This window comes from Papio anubis, chromosome 7 (assembly GCF_008728515.1).
Source record: "Papio anubis isolate 15944 chromosome 7, Panubis1.0, whole genome shotgun sequence".
NCBI classification, from domain to species: Eukaryota; Metazoa; Chordata; class Mammalia; order Primates; family Cercopithecidae; genus Papio; species Papio anubis.
The window spans coordinates 82,359,496-82,377,331 of record NC_044982.1 but is presented as its reverse complement, the minus strand read 5'-3'; the positions used below and the strand labels follow the sequence as shown (position 1 = coordinate 82,377,331).

General features: G+C 50.1%; 2 protein-coding genes across 9 annotated transcripts in view; one reads left to right on the top strand and one right to left on the bottom strand.

The window, feature by feature from the left end:
• NRL (neural retina leucine zipper) overlaps positions 1 to 17,836 on the bottom strand; it is a 39,893-nt gene that overhangs the window by 15,305 nt on the left and 6,752 nt on the right. The window contains exon 2 of one of the 6 annotated variants that reach the window (XM_009211271.4): positions 9,296 to 9,381. The exons of 2 other annotated variants lie outside the window; for them this stretch is intronic. The gene's annotated coding sequence lies outside the window, so the exon portion shown is untranslated. Of the gene's footprint in view, positions 1 to 462; positions 569 to 1,032; positions 2,306 to 9,295; positions 9,477 to 17,836 lie in introns of those variants that run through there. 3 more of the 6 variants (XM_031669182.1, XM_009211273.4, XM_031669183.1) reach the window with 3 other exon arrangements.
• Positions 138 to 10,443, top strand: PCK2 (phosphoenolpyruvate carboxykinase 2, mitochondrial). Of its 3 annotated transcripts, XM_009211269.3 has the most exons (11): positions 274 to 429; positions 761 to 840; positions 2,870 to 3,115; positions 4,200 to 4,384; positions 4,472 to 4,675; positions 5,047 to 5,234; positions 5,554 to 5,716; positions 5,991 to 6,209; positions 9,059 to 9,196; positions 9,476 to 9,571; positions 9,828 to 10,282. In XM_009211269.3, the coding sequence occupies exons 4-11, from the start codon at positions 4,327 to 4,329 to the stop codon at positions 10,280 to 10,282; spliced, it is 1,521 nt and encodes a 506-aa protein (XP_009209533.1). In that variant the 5' UTR covers positions 274 to 429; positions 761 to 840; positions 2,870 to 3,115; positions 4,200 to 4,326. The 3 variants fall into 3 exon arrangements, with proteins under 3 accessions (XP_003901666.1, XP_009209533.1, XP_021796745.1); XM_003901617.3 differs by lacking the exon at positions 761 to 840 and having other exon boundaries at positions 138 to 429; positions 9,828 to 10,443; XM_021941053.2 differs by having other exon boundaries at positions 305 to 840; positions 9,828 to 10,443.

Below are 17,836 nucleotides of genomic sequence, written 5' to 3'. Positions count from 1 at the left end.
TGTCTCTCCGGGGAGCAAGAGTCCTCAAAGTTACATCATGTGCGGCGGGTAGGGCGGTGGCGGATGGGGGCGGGACCTCGAAGTCGGGGGCCGAAGGGTGGACCCAGTCCTCCAATGGGAGAGGTGGGTTTGGCGGTTGGGAGGCAGAGGTTGGGGCGGTGGCTGGGCTGACCTGGGGCCTGGAGCCCCAAGGCCGAGGGAGCCAGCCTGCTGGCAGGGCGGAGGAAATCTCGCGCCAGCCCTACCAGGTTCCGCCCCCGCGCCTGCCCCCCTCCTTTTTAAGCGCCTCCCGCCAGCCTCTGCTGTGGCTCGCTTCGCCGCGCTCCCTCCTTCCCCGCCTTCCATATCTCCCCGGCTCCGCTCGGTTCCGTGGCCACCCCGCAGCCCCTGCCCAGGTGCCATGGCCGCATTGTACCGCCCCGGCCTGCGGTGAGTGACCCCCGGCCCGGGGCCCACCCGCACCTTCCGCTGCGCTCGCCCCCTCGGGGCTGCCAGTGGCGCTCCCCTGCTCTCAGCCTCCGCCAGGTTTCCCATCCTAGGCGGAGGCGGGCAGGGGCGACTGCTGTGGGTCTGGCCTCCCGCGCCGTGCGTCTCTTGGGAGGGCAGCCGGCCTGTGCTCCTCGTTTCTGCCCGCACCTCCCCTTCTCTGCCTCGCTCGCCTCCGACCGCGCGATCTCTGTCTGTCACTCTCAGAACTTCCTCTCCCTCCTCGCTCGTCTCTGCTGAGTCGGGTCTCCGCATATCCTCCTTTCCTTCCCAGATACCTCCCTCGGACCTCTACCGGGCTCCCAGCCAGCGCCCCAGGGTACTTCGAGAGGCAGCAGGGCCCTGGGGACAAGGGTACGTGAGCCCCAGGAGACTGAGCTCAGAGCCCCTTAAAGAAGATGGAAGGTTAAACATCCATTCCCGGCCTTTCCCGGACTGGAAGGACTGGAACCTGGCGGGAAGTCCAGGGCAGCCCGAGGGACCTGGGGCCAGGAGAGGGAGGCAAGCAAGGTGGGAGGAGGGTGCCAAGTTGCCTTCGTTTCTTACATAGCTGGCTTCTTCCTCTGTCCAGGCCTGGAGCCCCCAGGCTCGTCCTGTTCATCTGCTCCTCCTCTTAGTCTCCTTTCTATTTATTCTCTGAGGTCTCTCTTCTCAGTTTTGTCTCAGAGTCGGAAGTGACCCACATCTCTCGCACAGCCCGTTCCACGTGGGCAGCCCTTGTGGGTAGTCTTTGAAGGAAAGGTCCCACTTAGGGGGCTGTAGGAGGGTGTGGGGGCTTCACAAGAGAGAACGTGAGCGAGGCTCCAGCTGGAGAGAGGCTCTCCTCAAGGATGTGTGTCTTGAAGATTAATGCTCAGGGAGAACTTCCCTCTGAGGCAGGAACAGACCCAGGTCCCAGTAACCCTCCTCCCCTGCCCCTGGGGCCACACTGATCATCTATCCTGCTTTAGCGGAAACCACCCCAGCTTCTACCCCAGCCAGACTCAAGCTCCCGCATCCATGCTCTGAGCTTTCTCCCTTCCCCAGGCTAACACCCTCTGAGTCCCAGCTGCCAGCAGGCTGCTGTTTCACCCTCCCACCAACACCAAAGCTCTCTAGGCATGTGGCCTCTAGGAAGGAGAGCCAGGGGAAGCACGGAATCACGCGGTCCTGGGTGTGGGGGCAGTTTCTGATGGGCGAGGCCTTGGTAGAGGAGGAGAGTAACATCCTTCTCATGGCCTTTGCTCTCTCAGGCTTACTCCACCTTGGGTCCAGGCCAATCAGAGCAGACCTTGCTTCTCTCTCCCCCAGGGCCATGAGAGGACAGACAACAGGACGCTGACCTCCTAAGAATTAAGCCCATGAACTCCAGCCAGTGACACTCATTCCCCAGTGGTCAACCTTCCGCACAGTTCAAAAATACTTACCCGAGGGCAACATTTTACACAATCATTGTTGGTCCAAGTGGGCAGCAGCAGATCAGGGCCTGGAAGCCCAGCATCCAGTCACCTATTCTCTGTGCAAGAGTCCTCATCTAGAAACCTGGCACTGCAAAGACTGGGACCTTTGCTTGGGGCTTTCATAGTCTTACAGCATACACACCAGAAGGAAAGAATAAAAACAGTTGCCATTTTAACTTATAAAAAACTATACTCGAAAATGGAAATAAAATGGATGAGGCTTCAAACACCAGACATATGAAGTTGTCACCTGGGCCCAGCTTCTTGACACTTGGGCCAAAGGCCCCTACTCTTTTTTTTTTTTGAGACAGAGTCTCGTTCTGTTGCCCAGGCTGGAGTGCAGTGTCACAATCTCGGCTCACTGCAACCTCCACCTCCCGGGTTCAAGTGATTCTCCTGCCTCAGCCTCCTGAGTAGCTGGGACTACAGGCACACACCACCACATCCGGCTAATTTTTGTATTTTTAGTAGATGGGGTTTCACCATGTTGGCCAGTATGGTCTTGATCTCCTCACCTCGTGATTCACCTGCCTCAGCCTCCCAAAGTGCTGGGATTACAGGCATGAGCCACCATGCCCAGCCATCCCCCTACTCATTTCTAAACATTGATTAAACAGTTAAACATGGGCATGGGCTACACATGCAGTAACATCAGCATGCCTACATGGACACTTCCACACAGCCAGGCATGTGCCTTTTTTGCTCATTTGGCCATATCTGTCCCTAACTGACTAGGAGACACCCTCCTCAAGCCTCATGAAGGCTACAAGGTACATGTGTCCTGAACACATCCCACACACCAACTGCAACCTGCTCTTCATGGTCCCTGCATGCAGACATGTTTTAGCAGGCTGCAACAGCCCAAGCTTTCTGTCTCCCCACCACCCACCCCGTCCACCCTCGATGACAGCAGCTAGCTCATTGCTTCCCTGTTTCTCCTGTAGGCTTAGCTGGCATGGGCTGAGCCCCTTAGGCTGGCCATCATGCCGTAGCATCCAGACTCTGCGAGTGCTTAGTGGAGATCTGGGTCAGCTTCCCACTGGCGTTCAAGATTTTGTAGAGCACAGTGCCCGCCTGTGCCAACCAGAGGGCATCCACATCTGTGATGGAACTGAGGCTGAGAATACTGCCACACTGACCCTGCTGGAGCAGCAGGGCCTCATCCGAAAGCTCCCCAAGTACAATAACTGGTAAGCCTTGGGCTCCACAACCTGCAAGATAGGTGCACTGAGGCCACTTTGGGTTCACCAAGACATAATCAACTTAATTAGAACATCCTAATGGAATGAACAAGAATGAGAGCTTTGGGGTAAACGGACTCAGAAACTGGGATTTGCTCATGCCTATAATCCCAGCACTTTGGGAGGCCAAGGCAGGTGGATCACCAGAGGTCGGGAGTTTGAGACCAGCCGGACCAACATAGAGAAACCCCGTCTCTACAAAAAAAAAAAAATATATATATATATACACACACACACACACACACACACACACACACACATATTAGCCCAGCATGGTGGCGCATGCCTGTAATCCCAGCTACTTGGGAGACTGAGGCAGGAGAATCACTTAAACCCAGGAGGCAGAGGTTGCAATGAGCCGAGATCGCTTCATTGCACTCCAGCCTGGGCAATAAGAGCGAAACTCTGTCTCAAAAAAAAGAAACTGTTTTTTTTTTGTTTTTTGTTTTTTGTTTTTTTTGAGACAGAGTCTCACTGTATCACCCAGGCTGGAGTGCAGTGGCATGATTTCAGCTCACAGCAACCTCTGCCTCCCAGGTTCAAGCAATTCTCCTGCCTCAGCCTCCCGAGTAGCTGGGATTACAGGCATGCGCCACCACGCCCAGCTGATTTTTGTATTTTTAGTAGAGACAGGGTTTCACCATGTTGGCCAAGTTGGTCTCAAACTCCTGACCTCAAATGATCCACCCACCTCAGCCTCCCAAAGTGCTGGGATTACAGGCGTCAGCCACCGTGCCTGGTCTGGTTTGTAGTTTGTATTTTATTTTAATGCTAAATGAATAAGCTGACATAAATAGATCCTTTGCTTTTTTTTTTTCTCACCAGTTCAGGGAGATTTTGCCAGGGGCAGAGACCTCCAGAGGGCTGAGACCTTGGGGAAACACCCCTTAGATGGGGCAAAGTCTGGAGGAAGGGCCTGAGATGTGATTGGGTGGGGAAAAATAAGGCCAACAGAAGACCTGGAGTCAAAGTTGGACTTGAAAAAGTGGGTCTAGGGACAAGGGAAACCTCCTGACAGTACGCTCTCCCCCAGCTGGCTGGCCCGCACAGACCCCAAGGATGTGGCACGAGTAGAGAGCAAGACGGTGATTGTAACTCCTTCTCAGCGGGACACGGTACCTCTCCCAGCTGGTGGGGCCCGTGGGCAGCTGGGCAACTGGATGTCCCCAGCTGATTTCCAGCAAGCTGTGGATGAGAGGTTTCCAGGCTGCATGCAGGGTAACCAGGGCAGGGACAGAGTGGCAGGGGCATGGAAGATATGAACAGGTTTGGAACCCTTCATCCAGGGGATGCTTTCCTCCACAGGCCGCACCATGTATGTGCTTCCATTCAGCATGGGTCCTGTGGGCTCCCCGCTGTCCCGCATTGGGGTGCAGCTCACTGACTCAGCCTACGTGGTGGCAAGCATGCGTATTATGACCCGACTGGGGACGCCCGTGCTTCAGGCCCTGGGAGATGGTGACTTTGTCAAGTGTCTGCACTCCGTGGGCCAGCCCCTGACAGGACAAGGTAAGCACCTGCTCTGCCCCAAGGGGGACACAGAGGCCTTCTTGTACTCAGAGGAAATCCCAAGTCCTACTTCTCCACAGACCCTAAGAACCTGTCCTCTCTGGCAACCTAATTCCCAAGATCCAGAGCAACAGTCCCAGCGGAGGTGTGAGGCTGTGTTTGCAGAGTACTTTGCACAAGATTGAGAAAAGTCCGTGTCCAAGAATAGGGGCACAAAAGCTGATGGTTATTATGAGGTGGGGGGCTTTAGCCACCTCTTGGTGCTGCTACTGCTTCCAAGTGTCTCTCCTGCCAATCCCTGATCCCTCTGGCCCCTGACACCCCAGTTCACGATGCTGCTGCCAGCAGCCCCATGACCCCATTGTCCCCAGGGGAGCCGGTGAGCCAGTGGCCGTGCAACCCAGAGAAAACCCTGATTGGCCACGTGCCTGACCAGCGGGAGATCGTCTCCTTCGGCAGCGGCTATGGTGGCAACTCCCTGCTGGGCAAGAAGTGCTTTGCCCTGCGCATCGCCTCTCGGTTGGCCCGGGATGAGGGCTGGCTGGCAGAGCACATGCTGGTGAGGGCCTGGTGAGGAGCAGGGCAGCTGCTGGGGACGGGGCAGGGGTGGGGCCTGGCCAGTGCCTCAGCCTCACCTCCCTCCTGCCAGGTGCCAGGCTGGTGGGCAGGGACTCTACTTGAAGGTCCAAAACTTTGGCCTCAGGCTGCTGAATGTTGGGGTTTCCCCTGCCACTCACCCAGGCCTAATGGCAGGGCAGTCACCTATATAGTGAATAAACATTGGTCCTCCCTGTTAAACCCTAGCTGTCCTTCCCCATGAAGACCATGCCCTGACCTTTGGTGACCTCTTTCTTATTCCCTCTCTCCCCAATGCACAGATCCTGGGCATCACCAGCCCTGCAGGGAAGAAGCGCTATGTGGCAGCCGCCTTCCCCAGTGCCTGTGGCAAGACCAACCTGGCCATGATGCGGCCCGCACTGCCAGGCTGGAAAGTGGAGTGTGTGGGGGATGACATTGCTTGGATGAGGTTTGACAGTGAAGGTGAGGGACCCTCAGATCACACTCTTGGTTCTGGCTCTTGTCAGAGCCTTGGGGTCTCCTCTTTAGTGTTCACAGTGACTTTGTCAGTGAGAAAGTTTCCTGAACACCCAACCCTGCTCCATTCCTCTGGCAGCCCAGCCACCCTAGAGACAGCCTTTCCTCATCAGATCTTGGGTCCATCTCAGGACAGGGAGGGGTGGAGCAGGACCTTCTTTGGTCTTACATCTCAAGTTTTCCTTGTTTGGTCCTTCCTTTCTTTCACTTCTTCTAACAGGTCGACTCCGGGCTATCAACCCTGAGAACGGCTTCTTTGGGGTTGCCCCTGGTACCTCTGCCACCACCAATCCCAACGCCATGGCTACAATCCAGAGTAACACTATTTTTACCAACGTGGCTGAGACCAGCGATGGTGGCGTGTACTGGGAGGGCATTGACCAGCCTCTTCCACCTGGTGTTACTGTGACTTCCTGGCTGGGCAAACCCTGGAAACCTGGTATGTGCAGTAGGGAAGGTGTGGCACAGCCTCCAGGCCTCAGCACCTTAATGGTGGAAAAGCCTTCTCCACGACCTCCAGCCATCTTCTAGGACTGCTAGGAGGCACAGAAGTCATGAACGTCTGCAGTTTCCAGTCCCAGGCAAAATCTCAGTTCATGTCCCAAGTCCACCAGTCACTGGTTTTGTGATCTGGCTAAGTTGCTCAACCTCTAAGCTTTACTTTCCACATCAGTTGAATGCAGGTAGTTGTGATAGTACCTATCTCATGAGGTTGTTGGAGGATTAAAGAGTGCATAAAAAGGGTTTAGCACACTGACAAACACACAGTAGACTCTCAATAATAAATATAGGCTGGATTTTTTTTTTTTTTTTTTTTTTTTTTTTTGAGACGGAGTCTCGCTGTGTCGCCCAGGCTGGAGTGCAGTGGCGCGATCTCGGCTCACTGCAAGCTCCGCCTCCTGGGTTCACGCCATTCTCCCGCCTCAGCCTCCGAGTAGCTGGGACTACAGGCGCCCGCCACCTCGCCCGGCTATTTTTTTGTATTTTTAGTAGAGACGGGGTTTCACCATGTTAGCCAGGATGGTCTCGATCTCCTGACCTCGTGATCCACCCGCCTCGGCCTCCCAAAGTGCTGGGATTACAGGCTTGAGCCACCGCGCCCGGCCAGGCTGGATTTTTTTAATGAAAGGAAAAGGAAGGACTTTTGAACATTGTTACAGAAGGTATTGGGCTCCAAGCACTATCCATAAAGTTTGACCCATTAGGAAAAGGGAAACCTGCCTCCTCTGCTCCGACTGTCCTCCTGCCACTTGGCTCCCACTGTCCCCTGTATAATAACCACCGTCTAAAGGTCAGTATTGTTACCCTCACCCTTCCCCTGTCCCTCCAAAGCATTCACCCCAATCCCTTCCTATAAACAAAATTAGGTCAGTGCTTGAGTCTTTCCCAGAAGCTAGTTTCTGAATCCTGTCATTACCCCGGGTGCCTGGGAGTCCCACCTTTCCCTGAGCCCTGCACTCTGGACCTTCAGTATTCTTTCCATGGCCTTCTGCAGTTAGGCAGTCCAGACACCGAGGCGGGGGCAAAGAAAAGCGTGGGAGGGGAGGGTGGCCTTGTGGTCACTGAAGCCTATATTCAGGTTTGCCAGGCTGGCCTAGCAGTCACCCTCCTTGCCTCATCTAATCACCCTTTATTTTTACTAACACCATCATTAAGCCCCTCTCAGCCTTCCCACCCAACTGAGAAATTCAAGAAACTTTCATCTTTCCCCACAGGCTAGTTCCCCAACCCTTTCATCATCTCCAGATTCGGGGGCATAACTAAGGCATCTTGTCCCCAGCTTCAATTCCCAGAACAATACCCTGTGTTAGGGTCCTGCACTGGGTGCTGATGAAGGATGGCTCTTATCTGCGATGGGAGGCAGAAGCTGGGGATGGGATAGAGTGGGGATCTGGGCCCCATGGCTTCCTCACCCCCCATGTCTAACCAGCAACCTCCAGCAGAGAAGGGGATGTGTCCACTCAGGGGCCACACAGTGGTGCTTCATACATGTGCCACTGACTTAGTCCCAATCCCTCTCCAGGACACCTGAAGGTGCCAAGTATGACCTGGGCTCCTAAGGTTATCCCTACCCATGTGATATCCCTATCTCTATTCTTCAAGCCCTATCACTTCATCAGGGTCTAAGCAGGGCAGGGAAATCTCCAGCATTTTGTTAGCTTTAAAATCAATTCCTTGCTGGGTGGACATCTATAATCCCAGCACTTTGGGAGGCTGAGGCGGGTGGATCACCTGAGGTCAGGAGTTCAAGACCAGGCTGGCAACATGGCAAAACCCCATCTCTACTAAAAATACAAAAATTAGCTGGGCATGGTGGCTCACGCCTGTAATCCCAGCTACTCAGGAGGCAGGAGAATCGCTTGATCCCAGGAGGCAGAGGTTGTAGTGAGACAAGATCGTGCCACTGCACTCCAGCCTGGCGACGGAGTGAAACTCCGTCTCACAAATAAATAAATTAATTAATAAAATAAAATCAGGCCAGGTGCAGTGGCTCACCCCTAGCACTTTGGGAGGCCGACGTGGGCAGATCACCTAAGGTCAGGAGTTTGAAACCAGCCTGGCCAACATGGTGAAACCCCATCTCTATTAAAAATACAAAAAAATCAGCCAGGCATGGTGGTGGGTGCCTGTAATCCCAGCTATTGGGGAGGCTGAGGCAGGAGAATTGCTCGAACCCGGGAGGTGGAGGTTGCAGTAAGCTGAGATTGCGCCACTGCGCTCACTACAGCCTGGGCAACAGAGCGAGACTCCACCTCAAAAATAAAAAGATAAAATAAATTCCTGTTTGCATTTTGGTAATTTAGGAGAGTCTGTCTTCCCCAGTTTGCTGATGGAAAGTCAATTGTCTGAGGTACTAAGCTGACATTCTCAGTTTTTGCTTTAGGTTTGGGTATTTAAATAATAATCTCGCAAATAACGAAATAGTTTCTGGGGGAAAAATTATTATAACCTTATGCCCATATCTAACCCCATTCCCTTGAGCCCTGGTCAGTGCCAAGTGCCAGTAGCTTGGCACAAACATTAGTGTGCTGCCAAACCCCAATTCCTCTCCCACTCTTTTCTCACATAGCTTAGCTGGCAGCACCTTCATGGCTAAATAACCTGAGCTTTTGGAGATGCCCTGGCTCCCTTCTCTCTGCTCCTTATCACACAAAGTTCTAGGCAGCTGATGAGACAAAAAAAAAAAAACAAAAAAAAAAGAACCCTGCAAGAATGTGTGCCCATATATGTGTGTGTTGGGGGTCGACATGACCTTGGAAATAATAGTGTTTGTATTTCCTCTGCCAGGTGACAAGGAGCCCTGTGCACATCCTAACTCTCGCTTTTGTGCCCCGGCTCGCCAGTGCCCCATCATGGACCCAGCCTGGGAGGCCCCAGAGGGTGTCCCCATTGACGCAATAATCTTTGGTGGCCGCAGACCCAAAGGTAAACAACATGTGAGCTCCATGTTCTTGGCAAAAGGGCTATGTCTGTATCAGGGTCTACCTCCCTCCCTCTGATCCAGAGCCTCGGCCTGCATCTTACCTGTAGCTGTCTGTCTCCAGAGTTCTCCCGTGGTGAATGCAAACTTGGGAGGAGGCAAAGGGTCTGAAAATGGGATAGCCAAGGTCCTAGGAGAGACAGTACCAGTCAAGCTCACCAGAAGGGCTGGAGTGAGGGTCCAAAGAAAAGGGCTGCCTGTGACTCTGTTCATTGGTGATCTAGGGGTACCCCTGGTATACGAGGCCTTCAACTGGCGTCATGGGGTGTTTGTGGGCAGTGCCATGCGCTCTGAGTCCACTGCTGCAGCAGAACACAAAGGTGAGCACCCTCGCCATTCCTCCCTCTCCTCTGTGCACACACAGCACTTCCTCTCTCCCTTCCTGAGCCAGACCTTCCTTTTGTCCACCCCTGGAGTCTGATATGGCTCCACCTCTTCCCACTTCTATCTTTTCCCCATCCCTGAAGATATGCCAGAACCATGAGCCTTTCACAGCTTCTTCCAACTGGGTGCAGGGTGCCCTTCCCTTCTCCAGTGAAAAGGAAGATTCCTTACCCATCTTGCTCCCCTCCCTAGGGAAGATCATCATGCACGACCCATTTGCCATGCGGCCCTTTTTTGGCTACAACTTTGGGCACTACCTGGAACACTGGCTGAGTATGGAGGGGCGCAAGGGGGCCCAGCTGCCCCGTATCTTCCATGTCAACTGGTTCCGGCGTGACGAGGCAGGGCACTTCCTGTGGCCAGGCTTTGGGGAGAATGCTCGGGTGCTAGACTGGATCTGCCGGCGGTTAGAGGGGGAGGACAGTGCCCGAGAGACACCCATTGGGCTGGTGCCAAAGGAGGGAGCCTTGGATCTCAGTGGCCTCGGAGCTATAGACACCACTCAGCTGTTCTCCCTCCCCAAGGATTTTTGGGAACAGGAGGTTCGTGACATTCGGAGCTACCTAACAGAGCAGGTCAACCAGGATCTGCCCAAAGAGGTGTTGGCTGAGCTTGAAGCCCTGGAAAGACGTGTGCACAAAATGTGAACTGAGGCTGTAGTCTAGCAAGAGGACATAGCACCCTCATCTGGGAATAGGGAAGTCATCTTGCAGAAAATACTAGCAATTTGATATTAATTAACATCTTCTATGTGCCATAGACCTTCCCACAAAGACTGTCCAATAATAAGAGATGCTTATCTATTTTACACAAGATTTGTACTGTTTTCATTTCCCACCTATCTTCACAGGCTTCCCTCTAATACCAATCTCGCAATCTTCTTCCAGCCCCTGGAAGAAGCACAGCCCAGCACAACCAAAGATCTGTTTTACAGGCAGCTCTAGCACTGGGTCACAGACATAGGAATTGCTGGGAGAAGGCACTATCCACTCTATCCTCTTTAAAAAAAAAAAAAAAAGGTGAGGCTCGGCGCCGTGACTCATGCCTGTAATCCCAGCACTTTGGGAGGCTGAGGTGGGCGGATCACGAGGTCAGGGGATTGAGACCATCTTGGCTAACATGGTGAAACCCTGTAGCTACTAAAAATACCAAAAAAAAAAAAAAAATTAGCCAGGCGTGGTGGCGGGTGCCTGTAGTCCTAGCTACTTGGGAGGCTGAGGCAGGAGAATGGTGTGAACCCAGGAGGCAGAGCTTGCAGTGAGCCAAAATCGTGCCACTGCACACTCCAGCCTGGGTGACAGAGAGAGACTCCATCTCAAAAAAAAAAAAAAAAAATGGTGAGGGCCTGAGCAAGCTGTTCAGTACAGCCCCCAGGCCTAAAATTCCTGACCTCCCACTTAGATTGCAGAAGCCTCTACAACCCCATTCTCCAGTGAAGTGGCTTCATTGTCAGTTCTCAAATTTGTTCTTCCCCCACCTGACCTGGCACTGGGAGTTACATAGTATTCATGGAAGCATATTCAATATTAGGACAGCTAACAACACTTCTGTAGCACCTTCTATGTGCCAGGCACTGCCGAGGCCAGCTCGGTCGGGGAGACCCTAACCCAGCGGTGCTAGAGGAATTAAAGACACACACAGAGAAATATAGAGGTGTGGAATAGGAAATCAGGGGTCTCACAGCCTTGAGAGCCGAGAGCCTTGAACAGAGATTTACCCACATATTTATTGACAGCAAGTCAGTGATAAGCATTGTTTTTATAGATTGTAGATTAACTAAAAGTATTCCTTACGGAAAACAAAGGGATGGGCCAAAATAAAGGGATGGGCTCTGGCTAGTTATCTGCAGCAGGAGCATGTCCTTAAGGCACAGATCGCTCATGCTATTGTTTGTAGTTTAAGAACCCCTTTAAGCAGTTTTCCACCCTGGGTGGGCCAAGCGTTCCTTGCCCTCATTCCGGTAAACCCACAACCTTCCAGCGTGGGTGTCATGGCCATCACGAACATGTTGCAGTGCTGCAGAGATTTTGTTTATGGCCAGTTTTGGGTCCGGTTTATGGCCAGATTTTGGGGGCCTATTCCCCAAATGTCCCCCTTATTTGATTTGCAAAGTGATAAAAACAAAGGCAGCTTTGTCACACTGAGCTACTTCTCGCAGGAGTCGCAGGAGTCGGGATCCGCATCTGCGGACTATACAAAGACAAATGACACACATTAAAAGCACAATCATCATTGACATCACAGAGCTTCCAAGTGTTTTTATCCATTTTAATGGGTTACTAGCTGCTAATCTGTCTGCAGCTTCTTCAAGCACTCCGGTTCCTGGCATTAAGGTCAGGTGTGCCTGGGATGCCTTAAATGTTTGTTCTTTTAATAATAGTTTCTACAAATCCTTGTTTAGCTCCTACAACAGGCCACATCATTTGAGGGTGAGATGCCACTATACCGCCATGGTTCCAGATAATAGGAACTCTTGCCATACTTCTTATCATTTCTACCATCTGACCATTTTGTTCAGACCAGCTGAACATAGTGTGACCATGGCATGCAGACTGAGAGGTGCAATTCAAGCTAAAGATTCCCTCAGGGGACCAATTAATAATGACTCCATGGGAATCGGAGAGCAGCACTTCTGCCTGTTCTGCAATGCAATCTTCCTAAACAAGTACATTCATTTTTTCTAACTGAGGCAATCCTGTTTACAAATAGGTTTTTGAGGGCGGTATGCCTCAATTATAGGAGCAGATTTATTATGGTAAATACTAAGATCAGAAAGCGTGTATAACTGTGTCATAGAGTGATTACATCCAGACATTATTGCCAGACAAGATTGATAAATATGCCCAATAAGTATAATTGTTCTCTGTGTTAGCCCTTGTTGAAGAAATACTCATGGCAATGGTGATCACCGCTATCATAGCTACCATTAAATTACTCATTGTGACTGATTGTCCCACTTTGCTCAGGTTTTCTTCCGCCATCTGTGACTGCTTCTTGATCTGTCTCCAGGTGGGTGGCTGTGTTCGACGGGTGTTGCTTGTGACAGTTGGGGTCCTCCTCTCTCAGCATCAGTCTTGACATGGCTGCAACTGGGGGGTCCTCGGGATCCTTCTGGAATCTCTTTCTCAGCATCTCGCTCATGATAAGCTTTCAGGTGTCTTGATGGTATCCAAATTGGCTGTTGATTTTGGCCTGGAGAAACACAAACATAACCTCTACCCCAAGTTTATTATTTTACCTATTTCCCAACTTTTTGTTATCAGATCTCTCCACCAAACCAGTTGTTCGGCTTCTGTCTTTGCAGTTGGTTTCTGTAGATGCTGTTCAGCTGCTGATACCATCTGGCCTTTGGGCAGACTCAAAAAATTTAAAGTTAATAATGCTAGATTCAGTTGCATCTTCAGTGTTCCATATTCCCTGTTTTCCTCCCTCTGCTTTTGCAGCTGCCGTTTTAGGGAGAGATTCATTCTTTCCACTGTGGCTTGTCCTTGAGAATTATATGGGATACCAGTAATGTGTTTAATATTCCATACAGAGAAAAATGTAGCTAGAGATTGGCTAGTATAGCCTGGGACATTATCCGTTAACCATTTTAAAGGCATAGGTTCTGGAGGCTTAACAATGGCCGCCATCAAAAATGATATTCTAAACCTTGGTGGGAACTGTTGTCCTTTCGCTTGAAGCGGTTTTTTTTTAACCTTGCAAATTTTTCCTAGTCCCATACCAGGGACATACCCCATTTCATGAATCATATGTTGACTTTGAGGGCTATATAATTGTTCTGGAATACTTGTGCTCCCCATTGTTGCAATAAATCTCTTCCCCATAAATTTATAGGTACAGAAGTTATAACTGGTTGAATAGTCCCAAGTTGTCCATTGGGCCCTTCACAGTGCAAAATATAACTACTTTGATATACTTCAGGGGCTTTACCAACTCCAACTATGTTAAATTGAGCAGGTTGAATTGGCCAAGTGGGCGGCCAGTGCTGCAGAGAAATGATTGAAATGTCGGCTCCTGTATCTACCAAACCTTTAAATTTCTTTCACTGAATAGTTATTTCACAGGTAGGACGTTTATCAGTAATTTGATTTACCCAATAAGCTGCTTTGCCTTGTTTATTTGTGCTTCCAATTCCTCCTGTTCATTTAATTTCACTTTTCCCCCATTCCCGCATATGGCACAATCAGGAGCTGTGCTATGCGCTCTCCTGGCTCTGCTTTCCAGGGAACAGAAGTAGATATAATAATTTGAATTTCCCCATTGTAACCTGAATCAATGACTCCTGTTTATATTTGTACCCTTTTTAAACTTAAACTAGACCTTCCTAGAAGTAATCCTATCATCCCTGCTGGCAAGGGTCCACAGACTCCTGTTGGGACCTTTTGTGGGGGTTCCCCAGGCAGAAGGCTCACAGCTTTTGTGCAGCATAAATCTACTGCGGCACTACCAGCTGGGGCAGGGGACAGATATTGTACAGGGGTGAGGGAATGGCCTGAGCCAGAAATGCCCCGGTTTGGAATGGGGCCCAGGATGGGCCCCTCATAGCGTCTCCCGAAATCGGGTTCCCATCTTTATCAAACTTAGAGTGACACTGTTTAGTCCGATGTTTTCCTTTTTTACATTTTGGACATATTTCAGGTTCAGCAGTTTTCTTTTTTCCCCTATCTGGTGGCCTGACTTGCTGATTTTTTCTACATTCTTTTTTAGTATGACCATGCTTTCCACAGTTAAAACAAGCTCCAGGAAACGGAATATTTCCTTTATCCACTCTTGGTCCTGCCATTGCCTGTGCCAACAAAGTAGCTTTATGCAGATTACCTCCGATACCATCACAGGCCTTGATATAATCAACTAAATGTGCTTTCCCTCTAATAGGTTGCAGAGCAGCCTGGCAATCAGGCTTAGCATTGTCAAAAGCTAATAACCGTAACACTATATCCTGAGCAGCCGAATCTGCAATCACCTTTTTAAGAGACTCTTGTAACCAAGCTATAAAATCCGCATACAGTTCTTTTGGTCCCTGCTTTACAGCACTAAAGAAAGGGTATTGTTCTCCACCTGAAGTGATTTTTTCCCAAGCTCTAATGCACACTCCTCTAAGCTGCTCTATGGCATCATCCTGCATGATCACTTGTGCATCTAAACCAGCCCAGCCGCCGACCCCCAAAAGTTGGTCTGCAGTTATATTAATTTGAGGTTGGGCCTGGGCGTTGCGAGCAGCCTGAATGGAAGCTTCATCTGCCCACCAAGTTTTAAACTGTAAGAACTGAGCAGGAGTTAGACAAGCTCGAGTAAGAGCATCCCAGTCAGTAGGAATCATCCCACCGGAAACAGCAACATTCTTTTTTTTTTTTTTTTTTTTTTTTTTTTGAGATGGAGTCTTGCTCTGTCGCCCAGGCTGGGGTGCAGTGGCTGGATCTCAGCTCACTGCAAGCTCCGCCTCCCGGGTTTACGCCATTCTCCTGCCTCAGCCTCCCGAGTAGCTAGAACTACAGGCGCCCGCCACCTCGCCCGGCTAGTTTTTTGTATTTTTTAGTAGAGACAGGGTTTCACCGTGTTAGCCAGGATGGTCTCGATCTCCTGACCTCGTGATCCGCCCGTCTCGGCCTCCCAAAGTGCTGGGATTACAGGCTTGAGCCACCGCGCCCGGCCGAAACAGCAACATTCTTTAACAGTCCCATTACAAAAGGAGAACCTGGTCCATACTGATTAACAGCTTGCTTAAATTCTTTGAGTAATTTAAAAGGAAAAGAGTCAAATGTAGCTATAATATTTCCCTGTTGATCTGGGGGGTGTATTCTAACAGGCAACTGCCAAGCTTCCACATCACCCTCTTATCTAACTTGCTGAGCTCCTGCCTGAATAGAACTGAGAGCAGTCGCTCGAGGCCCTGCTCGAACAGTCACTGAGGCAACTACTTTTCGCCCAGTGATCCTCCGGAAAAGAAAGATCTGGAGGATCAGGCCACTCTTTTTCTTCAAAATAATAATGATGGGTGCAGAAGGGTAGGGATGAACCTATCCCTCCTTTGCCGCTTTAGCTTTAGCTGGCAAACAAACCTACTGTTACTTCTTCTGTTACTTCATTATACTCTCATTCCTCGTCATCATCAGTGTGAAAAGGTTCCAAGGTGGAATGAACCAGAGCCCACACTTGTCCCACTGTTACCCTGCTGCCTCCGAGCTCCCCTTCTTACTCACCACGGGGACTGCTTTAAGAGTACTCAGGTGTCCTCCACCTTAGTTCCACATTCTCCAACTGTCGCTCTGGCGACCCTTTGACCTGAATTTGAGCCCCCACATACGGGCACCACTTGCCAAGACCAGCTCGGTCAGGGAGACCCTAACCCAGTGGCACCAGAGGAATTAAAGGCACACACACAGAAATATAGAGGTGTGGAGTGGGAAATCAGGGGTCTCACAGCCTTCAGAGCTGAGAGCCTCGAACAGAGATTTACCCACGTATTTATTGACAGCAATAAGCATTGCTTTTATAGATTACAGATTAACTAAAAGTATTCCTTATGGGAAACAAAGGGATGGGCTCTGGCTAGTTATCTGCAGCAGGAGCATGTCCTTAAGGCACAGATTGCTCATGCTATTGTTTATCGTTTAAGAACCCCTTTAAGCAGTTTTCCACCCTGGGTGGGCGAGGTTTCCTTGCCCTCATTCTGGTAAACCCACAACCTTCCAGTGTGGGCGACATGGTCATCACAAACATGTCACAGTGCTGCAGAGATTTTGCTTATGGCCAGTTTTGGGGCCAGTTTATGGCCAGATTTTGGGGGCCTATTCCCAACAAGGTACTGTTCTAAGCACATATATAACAACCCTTTGGGGGAATTACCATTTTACAGATGAAGTAACAAAGGCACAGAGAGGTCAAGTAATTTGTCCAAAGCTTCACCATTAGTAAACAATAGAGCTAAGGGTTAAAGTGATAAAACTGCACAGACATGTCTTTCATAGTAGTATAGACATTTAGAACTGCAAGGACCTTAGAAGTCACCTATTCTGCCGGGCGCAGTGGCTCATGCCTGTAATCCCACCACTCTGGGAGGCTGAGGAGGGAGGATCACCTGAGGTCAGGAGTTCAAGACCAGCCTGGCCAACACGGTGAAACCCCTTCTCTACAAAAATACAAAAATTAGCCGGGCATGATGGCAAGTGCCTGTAATCCCAGCTATTCAGGAGAATCACTTGAACTCAGGAGGCAGAGGTTGCAGCGAGCCGAGATCATGCCATTGCACTCCAGCCTGGGGGATAAAGCGAGACTCCATCTCAAAAAATAGTAGTAAAATAAAAAATAAAAAGTCACCTATTCCGTGTTTCTCAAACTTAAAAGTGCCTTTGAATCACCTGGCGATCTTGTTAAAATGCAGATTGTCACTTGGCAAGTGTGTAGTAGCCTGAAGATTTTGTTTTCCTTACAAGCTCCTGGGTAATGCTGATGCTGCCAGTCTGGGGGCTACAGTTTTGAGTATCAAGGTCTTAGCCTAAATTCATCTGAAATCAACTTTGGAGAGTAATCAGGAAAAGGGTGCAATGATCTCACATGAGTCAGGAGCATCAGCTTAGGATAACTTCTGTGCAATCTGGATCAGGCTGAGGGAATTATAAACTAAGGTGGGTAGTATGGGAGTCTTTACCCAGAAACAGGGAACAAACTTCAACAAATAAAATGGAATTATTGGGAACTCCCTCAAAGGAAAAACCTAGAAGAGGAAACACCAAGTGTTCTCATAGGAAATGCCAGTGACCAGCCAGAATGTGTAAAAATCTAAAGGTCAGAGTGGAACAGAGGTTATAACAAAGTTAACAATGGAGTATACTGTACTTTAAAACACAGCCGGCCAGGCACGGTAGTTCACACTTTGGGAGGCCGAGGTGGGCAGATCACCTAAGGTCAGGAGTTTGAGACCAGCCAGACCAACATGGTGAAATCCCATCTCTACTAAAAATACAAAAATTAACCAGGCATGGTGGCACATACCTGTAATTCCAGCTACTCAGGAGGCTGAGGAGGGAGAATCACTTGAACCCAGGAGGCGGAGGTTGCAGTGAGCTGAGATCACACCACTGCACTCCAGCCTGAGCAACAGAGTGAGACTCTGTCTCAAAAAAAAATAATAAAATTAATAAAATTAAAAAATAATAAAAGACAGCCAAATTCTTCGCTTCATAAATAGCATGTAACTG